Source organism: Hypanus sabinus, chromosome 26 (assembly GCF_030144855.1).
Source record: "Hypanus sabinus isolate sHypSab1 chromosome 26, sHypSab1.hap1, whole genome shotgun sequence".
NCBI classification, from domain to species: Eukaryota; Metazoa; Chordata; class Chondrichthyes; order Myliobatiformes; family Dasyatidae; genus Hypanus; species Hypanus sabinus.
The window spans coordinates 47,742,212-47,758,865 of NC_082731.1; the positions used below are offsets into that span (position 1 = coordinate 47,742,212).

Below are 16,654 nucleotides of genomic sequence, written 5' to 3' on the forward strand. Positions count from 1 at the left end.
AAAGTGCGCTTGATTTATCGTACAATTTCATTGGACCTCTGTGAACTACTCATCAATTTTATTGGTCTACTGTTACGAGGCAAAATGTTTTTGGCAGCATGAAAAAAAAACATGCATTAGCTGCACCGTAGTATAGGCCGCAGTTTTCAAAGCGTGGGGAAAAAAGTAGCGGCTTATAGTCCGGAATTTACGGTACACACGAAATGCTTCTTTACGAAAGCTGCAGAAGGGCCAGTTTCCATACAGTTCAGTCTCCAATTAACCACGTTGCTTTACAGTAAGTAAGCTGAGTACTAATCTAACAACTTTAAAAAGGAGACAAAATCCCTGTTAAATTACCTTCCTGGAGATCATTAACTCCAGCCATGGCAAAAGCATATCCAAACTAAAAATGATAATGTGATTATTTATGTTGCCAAGGTGTGTTGCCGCGTGGCCTAGTGGATAAGGCATCGGTCTAGTGATCTGAAGGTCACTGATTCGAGCCTCAGCTGAGGCAGCGTGTTGTGTCCTTCAGCAAGACAATTAAGACACATTGCTCTGTGTCGACACCGGTGCCAAGCTGCTTGGGTCCTAGTGCCCTTCCCTTGGACAACAGCGGTGGCGTGGAGAGGGAAAGACCTGCAGCATGGGCAACTGCCAGCCTTCCATCCAACCCTGCCCAGGCCTGCACTCTGGAAACCTTCCAAGGTGCAAATCCATGGTCTCATAAGACCAACGGATGCCAATGTTGCCAAGGTAATTTTTAAAATCCTTTTTGCATTGGTGTACAAGATGATGATTTGTCCAATACTGTTAGGATAGTATTGAAGAAATTTACTTGTTTCTCTAAGCCCTTTTACCTGGTGAACAAGATTCATCAAAAATTACGAAGAAAGTCATGATTAAATTGCTCACCTTTTGTTGGGATGTAGCATGAAATCCAGACTGGCTACTCTTATTCGATAATCGCGAAGCTTTCTTATATTTAGTGGATATTTTCGACCTTTTAGTTGCTGAATTGCTGTTCTGCCTTCTCCTCCTTGCCTTCCTATTCATGCTGTTGCTTTGAATATCTCTGATAAATATCCCTTTGTTAGTAACGCTGAAGTGTTTCTCTAAGACAGGTGACATATCCAATGGTGAAGATTTAATTTTTGGGGGCACAACAAAGTCAGGTGAACTGATGCTAGAGTTTTGTTGAATATTGCATGGTGAATCGAACAGGTTAGGAGTACCACAACCAATTTCAGGCATATCATAGTCGTACAGTAGAGATTGCTGCTCGATAATCTTCCCTTCCTTCTCCAAATATTCATCCAGCAGATCACTAACAAATGCTGATCTATTTTTAAGAACTGTAGTGGTGGCACCTATTAAATGGGAGAACAAACAACTATCAATTTTTAGGAAACAAAATTACTGAGATATTGCATTACATTCTACTTGCACAAAAATCAACTAATCTGATCAGCAAGCTCCAAGCTTTTCCCAATTCAAACTTAAAGGGTAAGTTCACATGCTCTATGTTTTTTTGGTTCCTAAGTTTGACATAGCCAGGGGTGGTAGTGTGGATAAGCTCCCACTACCTATAAAGTACACCAAATGGTGTGCAACTCTAACAACCAAGTTGAACTCTTGGCCTTCATGTGCAGTTTAGCTACTTGGCCCGGTGAAATTGTTTCTACTGACAAAGACAAAGGCAGACCATTGGCGCCTCTAAGCCGGTTGCTTCAGGTTGTGGGACATGTCAGCCTTGGATGGCAGCCCACCTAGTAGAAGGGAAACTCTTAATTTTAAACCTCCGCTGCCGCACAGCTATACCCACCCATGGTAAACCCAGACAAAGAAATCTGGAGCCAGGGTCCCTCAGGTAGTTTGATGTTGATTACAACTTCACTCTGGTAACCTCTGCGATGAAACTGGTGCCAAGCTGTATCATCACTTGCCCTTCCCTTGGACTACATCAGTGACGTGGAGAGAGGGAATCTGCTACGTGGGCATCAGCTGATTCTTCAAATCTTCCTGCCCAGTCTTGCGCCTTGAAGAGTCCACCAGAGGAGCAAACCCATGATTGTCTGGGCTCGAAGGCTGCCTACCATTTAGGGATACAGTGCAGAACAGGACCTTCTGTGTCAATAAGCCACCCTGCCCAGAATCCCTATTTAACCTCAGCCTAATCACAGGAGAATTTATAATGACTAATTAACCTAATAACTAGCATGTCTTTAGACTGGAAAGAAACTGGAGCACCCAGGGGAGAACGTGCAAACTCCTTACAGACAGTGCCGGAACTGAACTCTGAAACACTCCCGAGTTGTAAAAGCATTGTGCTAACCACTATGCTCCCGTGTCGCCCCATTTTCTAATTGGAATTATCCCTGATCCTTTTTAAAAAAATATAAACTCAGGATTAAATCAAAAGCCCCCCCACCTACATCTCTCACTGACATCCAGCAGGGCCCATGCCCACTCGATTCTTATTTAACAAATTATTGACCAGGGGTTCCCAACCTTTTTTTATGCCATAGACCCCTTACTGTGTATGAGGAGTCTGTGGACTCTAGGTTGGGAACCCCTGCCATAGGGTCCAAAGTCTGCTAAGCAGTAATCACAGAATTGGAAACAATGAACTGATTACCATTAAAATCCATCATTACTGACCCCAATCTCCTTCCAAGCAACTATGCAGAACTGATCACAAACGTGGCATCATCTTTAATCCCCAAATGAGTTTCAAACCTGACCAGACTTGCATCATCAATAACATTTAAATTCACAGCTACACTCTTCACCAGTCTCAACTTATGTGCTATTGAAAGCGTCAATCTGTTGCACTGACAATAAACTCCTAGCCAAGCTCTCCATTCTGTCAACTCTAGGCAAGGTAATGAAACACTCTGCTGTTAACTTGCATCCACCCTCAATCATGCTTTGCTTCTGTGCTCACCGAACTGTAGTCCAGTCAGAGATGCTGATCTGATTGATATTGAAGCTGTTATGGCTGCTCAGGTACTCTACTATATCCTGGACAATTGACTAGTTGCTGGCCAGTGGTGTAGTGGCATTAGCACTGAACTTCGAGTCAAATGGTCCTGGGCTTGATTCTGGCTGGCTCCTTGCACGCTTTCCATCTGTGCTGGGTTACCAACTCGGACTCACGAAGAACAGACAAAAGCTAAGGAAACAGCAAAAATGCCGCCCAATGCGCCACATGGTGCAAAAGGGAACAATAGCACTTGACTAGGACTGATAACCTGGGCCTCAACTAAGGTGGACAGGAGATTGCAGGACATGTCTGGGACACCTGAATGGTATGTTGCTTCCCAGATGCCAACATCAGGGAGTCTTGGATCACGTCCACAGCATTTCAAATGTATGTTGTATACATTTCTCTGACATTAAATATACCTTTGAAATCTGAGAGGCAGGACCTCCAGGGTAGCAATTCCTGGATTGCTGCTTGTGCCACTCGCCTTTGGCAGATTAATGCATGGCGGAGAAGCTGGGTGCAGGGCACAGGCTTTCAGGTTCTTGGACCATTAGGATCTCTTCTGGGGGAGGTACGACCTTTAGAAAAGTGATGGGTTGCACCTAAACTTGAGGGGGACCGATATTCTTATGGGCAGGTTTGATAGAGCTGTTGGGGAGGGTTTAAACTGATTTAGCAGTGGGGTGGGAATGAGAGAGAAGGGAGTCAAGATAGGATAGATGGTTTAAAAAAAAAGCAAAGATATCATGCAGTCAGGCTGTTAGGAAGGGCAGGCAGATGATAGGATACAATTGCAGCCAGCAGGGTGGGTATCAGTGCTTTAAGGATGCAGAATCAAAAAGGGTAGCAAATACAGTACCTAAATGTTATATCTCAATGCATAGTATAAGAAATAAGGTGGACAATCTTGCTGCCAGTTTACAGATTGTCTGGTATGATGTGAACATCACTGAATCATGGCTGAAAGATATTGTAGTTGGGAACTAAATATGCAAGGTTACACGTTATATCGGAGGGACAGGAAGGTAGGCAGAGAGGGTGGCGTGGCTCTGCTGTAAAGAATAGTATCAAATCAGTAGAAAGATGTGACATCGGATCAGAAGATGCTGAATCTTTCTAGGTTGAGTTAAGAAACTACAAGGGTAAAAGGACCCTGATGGTAGTACTATACAGGTCTCCCAACAGCAGCTGGGATGTGGACCAAATATTACAAAGGGAAATAGAAAGAGCACGTCAAAAGGGCAATCTCACAAGTCAGGAGAGATTTTAATTGCAGGTCGATTGGGAAAACCAGGTTAGTAACGGATCTCAAGAGTGAATTTGTTGAATGCCTATGAGATGGCCTTTTAGAACAGTTTCTTGTTGAGCCTACTAGGGCATCAGCTATACTGGATTGGGTGTGATGTAATGAACTGGAGGTGATTAGGGAGCTTAAGGTGAAAGGATGGTGGCAGAAAGTAAAGTCTGCTGTAGCAGTATTTCAGTAAAGTAAATTGCAAGAAGATGCTGGCAGGGATGACAGCAGAGCAGCAATGGCATGAGTTTCTGGGAACAATGTGGAAGGTGCAGGATGGATGTATTCAAAAAACAAAGGAACATTCAAATGGCAAAATAGCACAACTGTGGCTGACAAGGCAAGTCAAAGCTAATGTAAAAGAGAGGGCTTGTCAATTGAGTCAATGTGGATAACAAAGCAAAAATTAGTGGGACAATAGAAGATTGGGAAACTTTTAAAACTCTAGACAGCAACTAAAAAAAAAATCATTCAAAGCAAGCTAGCAAACAATATCAAAGTGTTTAAAGACTTTTTAAAATAGTAAAAAATAAAATAGAAAGGAGAGTGGATATAGGACCACTAGAAAATAAAACAGGAGAAATAATTACGATGGCCAAAGAGATGACAGATAAACTGAGTATTTTGCATTATCCTTCAAGGTGGAAGACACTAGCAGCATGCCAGTTGTTGAAGGGTGTTAGGGAAGAGAAGTGAATGCAGTTACTATTACAAGAGAGAAGGTACTCAAAAAGCTGAAATACCCAAGGGTACACAAGTCACCCAGACCAGATGAACTGCACCCTAGAGTTCTGAAAGACTAAGGTTGCAGATTAATTGGTGGTGAGGAAGGCAAATGCAATATTAGTATTCATTTCAAGAAATCTAGAATACATGAACAGGGATGTGATGCCTTGCTTTTATAAGGCACTGGTGAGGCCTCACCTTGAGTATTGTGATCAGTTTTGGGCTCATCTAAGAAAAGATGTGCTGGCATTGGAGGTGGGTTCAGAAGAGGTTCACAAGGATGACTCCAGGACTGAAAAGGTTATCATACGAGGAACATTTGATGGCTCTGGGTCTGCACTCGCTGGAATTTACAAGGATGAGGGGAGATCTCATTGAAATTCTTCAAATGTTGAAATGCCTAAACAGAGTAGATGTGGAAAGGATGTTTCTCATGGTGGGGGAGTCTAGGATAAGAATGCACAGTGTGGAGCTTGTTACCACATGCAGCTGTGGAGGCCAGGTTGTTCGGTGCATTTCAGGCAGAGATTGATAGGTTCTTGATTGGACATGGCATTAAAGATTATAGGGAGAAGGCTGCGGAGTGGGGCTGAGGAAGGGGAAGAAGGATCAGTCATGATTGAATGGCACAGCATGATTTGATGGACCAAGCAGCCTAATTCTGCTCTTATGTCATAGGTCAATCCAGAGATGAGTTGAGATGTTTTGCATCGCAGGTGATCCTATACTGTTGCAAACGGCCAACGGCTCACGAGGAGTCATCCAGCAGAGATCCAAACAACCTTCACCACTCAGCTGCTGGGCAGCTGTGACAATTCATGCTGGATAATTTAAACATGAAACAGACAGTACGGATTTACAATGGAACACAGCAGAAGAGGAACTTGAACTCTCCATTAAGTAATCACCTTGTTTGCAAATACCTCCATAGCTTTGTCTAATCTTTCAATTTCTGCAACCTTACGACCTTTTCAAATATTTTACTCTCTGCCAATCTTAGCCCTTTCATCACCTCTGATTTCTTGTCTTGCCTGGGTACAATTGAAGCAGAGGTTGATATGTTCTTGATTAGTAAAGGTGACAAAGGTTATAGGCAGGCAGGAGAATAGGGTTGAGAGGGAATATTAAATTAGGAGTGACCAAACAGAGCAGACTCATTGGACAAAATCTTCTGAATCTGCTTCCTTGTCTTGTGGCCTTCCATAGTCAAAATCTCAAGTTCTGGAATTTCAAAAGATTTTTCTTCTTGTCTAAAGCCACCTCTGTTCTCAGGCATCTGCCCCAATAACTCCTCTCTCAGATTTTATTCAATAAATGGAAGGCATTATTATTTTATTCAATAATGTTCCTCCATTCAAAAAGATGATGTGAACCTACTTTTCTTCAACTCTATTGATCACAAATTTAATCAGATTTATAATAAATGATTCAGCATTGAGGAAGAGCTCAAAGCTTCACGCATAATTGTCTCTTGCTTTTCATCCTGAATGGCACATCCCCTGAACCTAGACTCGCCAAAAACAGCAATAACTTCTATCTTTACTATCTTCAAAACTTTAATAAATCACCTCTTAATCTTCTGAATTCCAAAGAACAGCTTAGAACTTATCCTCTGAGCATGGTATCAAATTTGTAAGTCTGCCTTGAACTCTACAAATCCACACTATTGCCTTCTAAGGTGACACATGCAGAATTGCTCACAGTTCTCCAGGTGCTGTATGAAAGGCTACGTGTATAGGGTAGTACATAGGTATAGGTATTGCACAACCTCACTGCAGTTGTACATCATTCCATTACATACGAAGTCCATAATTATATACATCTATTTTCTAAACCCATCTTTAACATTTTAATGCCGTATCTATTCAAACTTTCTTCCTGGCATTTCACTATTACATAGTCTGTCCCTTTTTGCCCAATGTTCCTATAAACAAGCTTGGACTGCTTAAAATACTACTGACATTATATAGTTGTGACTATGCTGATATTGTTTATTAACCTTCCTATCAGGAATGAAAGATTATTACAGTCAAAAAGAGAAAAAGGCATTACCAAAACGCAAGATGTGATTTACAAATATTATTTAAACAGGCAAATGTTAGCAAGTTAACATCCATCAAATTAATAAAACCAAAAAATGGAAAACATTGAGAAGCTTGCAATGCAAATAGATATTGCACAGGAAAATAATGGAATTTAAAACTGTTAAATGCAATGCCCATAATTTATTTCAATTTTAAAAAGAAACTGATCTGAACCCCAGTGATTTCTGTTCATGTGGGAAAGCTTAATACATCAGCTTGAGGTGGTGTTTCTACATTATATCCAACCACCAGGGCCACAGAACTTCAACAAGCTGAATTACTTTTTCCACAGAATTTTCCTTTTGTTAAACCAATTGGAGGCAGCCTTTACAAAGATATCAAATAGAGGCAGAGGACTGAAGTCACAATGCAATTTCTCAGATTTGTGGTTACTGCCACACTGTTAATGGTCTAGCACTGGCACTGGTCTTGAAGTAACTTTACTAAGAGAACTTGGGATAAGGACAGAAGTGATTTGAGTAACTACAGTGAACAGCATGAAATGTATCCTGCACTAAATGCTTAAGAGATTCACTACACATTTTCTTCATGTTTCACCAGAAACTGGTTAGGAATTTAATATTTTGTACTGATAGTACCCAAGTATCAAAAATGTTTCACTCCCTGAACATTCCCAAATGTACATATACATAGCATTTACTACCAGCATTCCCACAATCCTGATTGAGAAGTTGCAGAACCTGGGCCTCTGTACCCTCTCTGCAATTGGATTCGATTTCCTAACTGGAAGACCACAACCTGTGCGGATCGGTACCGTCTCAATAACAATCAACACTGGCACACTGCGTGCTTAGTCCACTGGTCTACTCTCTATATACACATGACTGTGTGGCTAGGCATAGCTCAAAATCTATAAATTTGCTGACGATACAATCATTGTTGGTAGAATCTCAGATGGAAACGGGAGGGCATACAGGAACAAGATATACCAACTAGTGGAGTGGTGTCGCAGCAACAATCTGGCACTCAACGTCAGTAAGGCAAAAGAGCTGATTGCGGACTTCAGGAAGGGTAAGACAGAGGAATGCATACCAATCCTCATCGAGGGATCAGAAGTGGAGAGGGTGCAGTTTCAAGTACCTGGGTGTCAAGATCTCTGAGGACCTAACCTGGTCCCAACATATCGATGCAGTTATAAAGAAGGCAAGACAGCGACTGTACTCCATTCAGAGTCTGAAGCAATTTGGTATGTCAACAAATACACTTAAATTTCTGTAGATGCACCGTGGAGAGCGTTCCAACAGGCTGCATCACTACCTGGTATGGGGAGGGGGAGGGGGAAGAAACTGCACAAGACTGAAAGAAGCTGCAGAAGGTTGTAAATCTAGCCAGCTCCATCTTGGGCACTAGCCTACAAAGTACCCAGGACATCTTCAGGGAGCAGTGTCTCAGAGAGGCTGTGTCCATTATTAAGGACCTCCAGCACCTAGGCCATGCCCTTTTCTCACTGTTACCGTCAGGTAGGAGGTACGGAAGCCTGAAGGCACACACTCAGCGATTCAGGAACAGCTTCTTCCCCTCTGCCATCTGATTCCTAAATGGACATTGAATCCTTGAACACTACCTCACTTTATTTTAATATACAATATTTCTGTTTTTGCACGATTCTTAATCTATTCAATATAGGTATATTTATTACTATTTTTATTTTCTTCTTCTATATTATGTATTGTATTGAACTGCTAAGTTAACAAATTTCACCGTCACATGCCACTAATAATAAACCTGATTCTGATACAATTTTCAAGGAGAACAATTCTTACTCACTTGTAGTTAATGGATTTGGTTTGTCATCAGGTGACCCAGGTTGCAGATTAAACTTGTTCTTCCAGCCTTTAATCTTGGTGAGGTCATTTGTTTTTCCTGTCCGGGAAATAAAGGGAATCCCGGTTTCTGCAAGTAATACAAGATATGTAAACTTAAGGGAAAGTCACAAATTTAGCATATATGGAGAGGTTACATGGATATTGCATTTAGAACTCCCACTGCCAATATCACTTTACTAAACCAGAACTGTGTGTGACCAGTGTAAAAATTAGCAGTTTCAAATAGAAAAAAAAATTGTGGTTTTTAGGGCACACAATTCTAAGATATACTGAGCAGTTATTTGCTTACAGATAACTTTATTAACAATTACTTACATAAACTCTCAAAGATTAAGGAGGCCTTAATCAATGGAAACACCCCTTAAATTGAGGCCAAGTTACAAATGGGATTAAACGTTATCTTCAAAGTTCACCAATGTTTGGGGGCCATAGTTTTAAGATGCTTGGAAGAAGATACAGGGGATGCCAGGGATAAGTGTTCAGACACAGAGTGGTGGGTACATGGAATGCACTGCCAGCAACGGTGGTAGAGGTGGATGCAATAGGGTCTTTTAAAATACTCTTATATAGGTATGTGGAGCTTAGAAAAATAGAGGGCTATGCAGTAGGGTAATTAGTTTCTTGAGTAGGTTATATGGTCAGAACAACACTGTGGACCAAAGGGCCCATAATGTGCTGTAGATTTCTCTGTTGTTTATTTTTCTCTTTTTCTTCCTTTCCTCAAAATATTAGCAGCAGAAACAATTAAAACTATGGATTCAGCTAAACTGACCAGTAAATATTGGACAAAGGTTCTTTGACCTAAAATATATCTTCTGCTATGAGTACAAATGCCGCCTGACCTGCTCAGTCTTTCTACCATTTTGTTTTTTTTCCCTATATCAGAACAAATTTTCCACCCGATGACAGGATATACCGGTGGTTCCCTGACTGGCAGTGCTGGGAGTCTAAATCAGCAAAAGAATTTTCCATCCTGGCACATGCTCACGTGCGATTTTGAAGGACTCCTTGTGGAAAAAGGAAATGATTTTTCACAGATGCCTCAAGTGTTTCCGCTAGGAAAAGTGTCTTTGAACATGTACCAGATTCAACTTGCTACATGCCCAGCAGTCTTCGTTCAAATGAATGGGAGAAATAATTTTAATTCTATGTATTTAAGGTAGCATTGATTTGCCTTGGTTTTTTTTTAAATGTAGTTGTGCTTTTAAATTTCTTTAATGTAAAAAAATTTAGTATAGCGCTGATAAGACTATCTGGTGATTTTGTCTTCTCTCGTGGAGTCAAATAATGTTACATCAACACTTGGTGTTAAATGCAAATACATAATATTAACAGAATCCTCCAGGTTTCCTTAAGATGCACCAAATTAGCCTTTGAAGTTAATGCTTTATGCCTAGAATCCTATATTGTCAAGATAATTCACTCTCTAGACATCACCAAACTAATGTATACAACTCAGCTGCCAAATTCACACGGGCAATGCAAGAATGGAATTGTTATCCTTTCAGTAATACTTCCTCTTACAACACCAAAACCTTGACTTCAGTAACTGGATTATCCACATCAGGTGGAATGCTTTACTTACCTCGAATTGTATGTGTCTCAGATCCAGTAATAAAATAACTCGATTCAACATTCTGCTCACAGCTGGGAACAGAATGCTCATGGATCAAAGCTGGTCCCAAATGTTTCAAGTTTAACCATTCGGTGGAGTGAAGGCCACTTAGCTTTACACCTGCTAGAAAAATAAAGAGCAAACATAAGCACAATTATTTCAAAGATTTGAATTATGGCTATGATTAAAAGACCAGGGATTATTAATGTGGAGCATCACTGCAGAAGTACTACACAGTATAAGCAGTGAGCAATATGCACCAACTTTCTGACATAGGTCACTGCACTAAAGAGAGGAATAAGGAATAACATTAGACAGATTTGCTCACTTTTGAGGTGTACTACTACACACTTTGCCAGAGAGCACAAGTGGTTTAAGCAAATACAGAAATTGGGTGGAGTGGTGAAAAGTGCTAAGCTGTTGTTATAAGAACAGTATCATTCTCCAAGTCCCCCACTGTCTCATAACTCACTGTATTCTGTTATATAATCCCAGCCATCAGACTCTTGTTAATTTCACTCTTCATCTTATGTTCTCAAGTTATTGCTTATTTATTATTTCTTTTATATATGCACAGTTTGTTGTCTTTTGCACATTGGTTGTTGGCCTGTCCTTATGGGTCTGGTCAAACATTGATTCTATTGTGTTTCTTTTATTTATTGAGTATACCTGCAAGAAAATGAATCTCAGGGTTGTATATGGTGACAATAGGCAGGTAGATTGGGAAAATCAGGTTGGTACAGGATTCTAAGAGAGGGAATTTCTAGAATGTCTACATAATGGCTTTTTACAGTAGCTCACAGTTTAGCCAACTATAGGATAAGGTGTTCAGGTCTGGGTGTTGTGCAATGAACTGAAATTGATGAGAGAGAGATTTTTTTAGCCAGAGGGTCGTGGATTTATGGAACTCGTTGCCACATACAGCTGTGGAGCCCAATCAGTGAGAGTGTTTACGGAGGAGACTGATAGGTATCTAATTAGTCAGGGTATCAAGGGATATGGGGAAAAAGCCGGAAATTGAAACTAGATGGGAGAATAGTTTAGCTCATGATGGAGTGGAAGAGCAGACTCGATGGACCGAATGGCCTACTTCTGCTCCTTTGTCTTGTGATCTTGTGAGAGCTTAAGGCAAAAAACCCTTAATGGAAAGTGATCATATGATCAAATTCACCCTGAAATTTGAGAAGGACAAGCTGAAGTCAAATGCATCAGTATTACAGTGGAGTAAAATATAGAGGTATGATAGAGGAGTTGGCTAGAATTGATTGGAAAGAACACTAGCAGGGATGACAGCAGAGCAGCAAAGGCTGCAATTTCTGGAAGCAATTCAGAAAGCACAGGATATATACATTCCAAAGAGGAAGAAGTATTTTAAAAGCAAGATGACACAACCATGGCTAACAAGGGAAGTCAAAGCCAACATAAAAGCCAAAGAGAGGGCATATAATAAGTTAAGATGATTGGGAAATGATGGACGAACTGAATAAGTATTTTGCATCAGTCTTCACTGTGGAAGACGCTAGTAGTATGGTCGAAATTCCAGGTGTCGGGGGCATGGAGTGTGTGAAGTTACCATAACTAGGGAGAAAGGTCAGAAGGTAGATAAGTCACCTAGACCAGATGGTGTTCACGCAAGTTTTGAAGGAGGTGGCTGAAAAGGTCGTGGTGGCATTAGTCATGATCTTTCAAGAATCACAAGATTCAGAAGACTGGAAAATTGCAAATGTCATTCCACTCTTCAAGAAGAGAGAAAGGCAGAAACAAGGAAATTATAGGCCAGTTAGTCTGACCTCAGTGGTTGGGAAGATGTTGGAGTCCTTATTTAAGGATGTGGTTTCGGGGTAAATGATAAAACAGGCTGTAGTCAGTATGATTTTCCTCATGGAAAAATCTTGCCTGACAAATCTGCTGGAATTCTTTGAAGAAATAGCAAGCAGGATAGACATAGGGAAGTCAGTTGATGTTGTGTACTTGGGATTTTCAGAAGGCTTTTAAAACCACCTAGCAAAGCAGTCATTGTGGAAGTGGTCGTCATTGGAGTATATTGAGTCAGTAGTAAGGCTTTGGCTCAAACAGAGCTTCGGCGAGAACAGGTAGAGGTTAGTTAAGTTCTTTCCTTATTTCTTATTCAGCTCGAGAGAGAATGGGGGTTTGTCTACAGACATAGTGTTCTGTTCTGATGTGGGATGATGTCAGATGTTGGATTGCCAGGATACTCCCAGCTTCCCCAATGGCCACATTATTCAAGAAAGGGAGTAGGGATAGCCCAGGAAATTGTAGACTAGTGAGTCTTTTTTCAGTGGTTGGTAAGTTGATGAAGATCCTGAGAGGCAGGATTTATGAACATTTGGAGAGGCATAATATGATTAGGAATAGTCAGCATGGCTTTGTCAAAGGCAAGTCATGCCTTATGAGCTTGATTGAAATTTTTTGAGGATGTGACTAAACACATTGAATGTAGAGCAGCATATGTAGTGTATATGGATTTCAGCAAGGTATTTATTAAGATACCCCATGCAAGGCTTATTGAGAAAGTAAGGTGGCATGGGATCCAAGGGGACATTGCTTTGTGGATCTAGAATTGGCTTGCTCAGAAAAAGCAGAGTGATTGTAGACAGGTCATATTCTACACGGAGGTCGGTGACCGGTGGTGTACATCAGGGATCTGTTCTGCAACCCCTACTCTTTGTGATTTTTATAAATGACCTGGATGAGGAACTGGATGAATGGGTTAGTAAATTTACTGATGACACAAAGGTTGGGGGTTTTGTGGATAGTGTGGAGGGCTGTCAGAGGTTACAGTGGGACATTGATAGGATGCAAAACTGGGCTGAGAAGTGGCAGATGGAGTTCAACCCAGATAAATTTGAGGTGGTTCATTTTGATAGGTCAAATATGATGGCAGAATGTAGTATAGACTCTTGGCAGTGTGGAGGATCAGAGGGATCTTAGGGTCCGCGTTCATAGGACACGCAAAGCTCCTATGCAGGTTGACTCTGTGGTTAAGAAGGCATACAGTGCATTGGCCTTCATCAACTGTGAGATTAAGTTTAAGAGCCAAGAGGTATTATTGCAGCTATATCGGACCGTGGTCAGACCCCACTTGGGAGTACCTTGCTCAGTTCTGGTCACCTCACTACAGGAAGGATGTGGAAACCATAGAAAGAGTGCAGAGGAGATTCACAAGGATGTTGCATGGATTGGGGAGCATGCCTTATGAGAATTCAAGCCTTTTCTCCTTGGAGTGACAGAGGATGAGAGGTGACCTGATAGAGGTGTACAAGATGAGAGGCATTGATCATATGGATAGTCAGAAGCTTTTCCCTGGAGCTGAAATGACTAGCACGAGAAGGCACAGTTTTAAGGTGCTTGGCAGTAGGTACAGAGCAGGTGTCAGGGACAAGTTATTGTTTTTTAAAAAACGCAGAGAGTGGTGAATGCATGGAATGGGCTGCCGACAGCAGCAGATCTGGAAACAATAGGATCTTTTAAGAGACTCCTGGATGAATACATGGAGCTTAGAAAAATAGAGGGCTATGGGTAAGCCTAGGTAGTTCTGTCATGTTTGGTACAGTTTTGTGGGTCAAAGGGCCTGTATTGTGCTGTAGGTTTCCTATGTTTCTATTTCTATCTGTGCTAGGTGCATCGAGATATAGCTCCTTAGAGACCATGTTATGGAACTGGAGCTGCAGCTCAATAACCTTTGGCTTGTTAGGGAGAGTGAAGCAGTGCTAGACAGGAGCTACAGGGAGGTAGTCACCCCAAGGCTACAGATGACAGATAAATGGGCGACTGTCAGGTGAGGGAAGGGAGAACTTCAAATACTGGCGAACACCATTGTGGCCATCCCCTTCGACAACAAATACTCCATTTTGAGTACAGTTAAGGGGTAAAATGACCTACCTGGGGGAAGAAACAGCGGCTATGCACCTGGCACTGAAACTGCCTGTGGCTCAGAAGGGTAGGGAACTAAACGGGATGGTAGCAGTAATCTGGGACTCTTACAGTCAAGGGGACAGACAGGTGATACTGTGGGTGCAAAATAGCAGATGGGAACCAGTATGATAGAGCTGAGGATCAGCCAGGTTTACAAATAGATGATGAGTGCAACATGAATGCAAGGACGGACAAGTCAATGATTGGGTATAAATGCAGACAAAGCAAACAGTTAAATTATACCATAGAGGAAAAATTCAAAAGGCTGAAGAACGCAGGACCGAAGGTGATGTATTTAAATGTGCGTAGCATTCAGAATAAGGTGGACGAACTTGTGGCACAATTAGACTGATTGGTATGACATTGTGAGCATCACTGAGTCTGAGTCGTGGCTGAAAGCAGTTCAGAGTTGGGAGCTTAACATCAAAGGATATACTTTGCATCAAAGCAACAGGTAGGAAGGCAAAGACAGTGGTGTGGCTCTGTTGGTAGGAGATGGAATTACGTCTTTAGAAAGAGGTGACATAGGGTCAGAGAATATTGAATCTTTGTGGGTGGGGTTAAGTAATTGCAAGGGTTAAAAAAAACCATTATGGGAATCATATATAGGCCTCCAAATTGTCAAGATGTGGGGTTGAGGTTGCAGAGGGAACTGGAAAAAAAACATGTAATAAGGGTAATTACACAATTGTAGTGGGAGACTTCAATATGCAAGCAGATTTGGAAAATCAGGGTATTGAGTAATAACCCAGACCTTAGTGAGGAGCTTAATGTAAATGAACCCTTTTAAGGAGGTAGTGATCATATGATCAAATTCATACTGCAATTTGGAAGGGAGACATGTATCAGTATTGCAACGGAATAAACAGAATTAGAGGTATGAGAGAGGAGTGGATTGGAAGGGGATACTGACAGAGAAAGCACAAATGACTGAAGTTTCTGGGAGCAGTTCACAAGCCGCAGGATCACTATTCCTCAAAGAGGAAAAAGTTCTCAAATGGCAAGGGTAGGCAAATGTGGCTGACAAAGGAAGTTAAAGACTGCATAAAAGCCAAGGACAGGGCATACAAGGTAGCAAAAATGAGCGGGAAGTTGGATGAGTGGGAAGTTGGATGATTGGGAAGCTTTTAAAATCCAACAAAAGGCAACTAAGATAAAATTAGAGGGCCGACTAACCAATAATATAAAGCAGGATACCAGAAGTTTTTTTCAGTTATATCAAGAGTAAAAGGGAAGTGAGTGTTGATATTAGACCACTGAAAAATGATGCTGGTGAGGTAGTAATGGGGGATAAAGAAATGGCAGACAAACTTAATGGGTGCTTTGTATCTGTCTTCACTGTGGAAGACACGAGCAGTGTGCCACAGTTCCACGAGTGTCAGGGAGCAGGAATGAGTGCCATTGCTATTACAAAGGAAAAAGTGCTAGGCAAACTCAAAGGTCTTAAGGTGGATAAGTCACCTGGGCCAGCCGGACTACATCAGAGTCCTGAGAGAAGCTGCAGAAGAGATAACGGATACATTGGTTATGATCTTTCAAGAATCACTTGATTCTGGCACGGTCCCGGAGGACTGGAAGATTGCAAAATGTTACTCCACTTTTCAAGAAGAGAGGAAGGCAAAAGAAACAAAATTATAGGCTAGTTAGCCTAACCTCAGTGGAAAGTGTTGGAGTCTATTATTAAGGATGAGGTTTCAAGGTACTAGGAGACTAATGATAAAAGTCAGCATGGTTACTGTAAAGGGAAATCTTGCCTGACTAATCTGTTAGAGTTCTTCGTGTAAGTAACAAGCAGGGTGGACAAAGGAGAGGCAGTGGACATCACTTACTTGGATTTTCAGAAGGCATTTGATCAGGTGTATGAGACTGCTAGACAGATACTGGCAAGGATAGAGGAACGGCTGACAGGCAGGAGGCAGCAATTGGGAATAAAAGGGTCTTATCTGGTTGGCTGCTTGTGAATAATGGTGTTCCTTAGGGGGTTAGTATTGCTTGTCATTGATTTAGATCACGAAATTGGTGGCTTTGTGGCAGAGTTTGCAGATGACACGATGATAAGATAGATGGGTAGTGCTGAGGAAGTAGTGTGATTGCAGCAGGACTTAAGACGAATTGGAAGAATAGGCAAAAAAGTGATAGATGGAATGCAGTGTTGGGAAATGTATGATAATGCATTTTGGT

General features: G+C 41.4%; 1 protein-coding gene and 1 long non-coding RNA gene across 4 annotated transcripts in view; one reads left to right on the forward strand and one right to left on the reverse strand.

Moving 5' to 3' along the window:
• Positions 1 to 16,654, reverse strand: part of LOC132381535 (uncharacterized) — a 127,294-nt gene that overhangs the window by 94,462 nt on the left and 16,178 nt on the right. For 2 of the 3 annotated variants that reach the window (XM_059951023.1, XM_059951025.1), the window contains 3 exons: positions 10,508 to 10,660; positions 8,864 to 8,989; positions 898 to 1,352 (listed from right to left, as the gene is read on the reverse strand). In XM_059951023.1, coding sequence (XP_059807006.1) covers positions 898 to 1,352; positions 8,864 to 8,989; positions 10,508 to 10,660 — 734 coding nt within the window. The remainder of the gene's footprint in view (positions 1 to 897; positions 1,353 to 8,863; positions 8,990 to 10,507; positions 10,661 to 16,654) is intronic. The other variant, XM_059951024.1, reaches the window with a different exon arrangement.
• LOC132381539 (uncharacterized) lies at positions 495 to 10,168 on the forward strand. Its single transcript, XR_009508071.1, has 3 exons — positions 495 to 738; positions 5,670 to 5,891; positions 9,808 to 10,168. It is a non-coding gene; the product is annotated as an uncharacterized LOC132381539 (long non-coding RNA).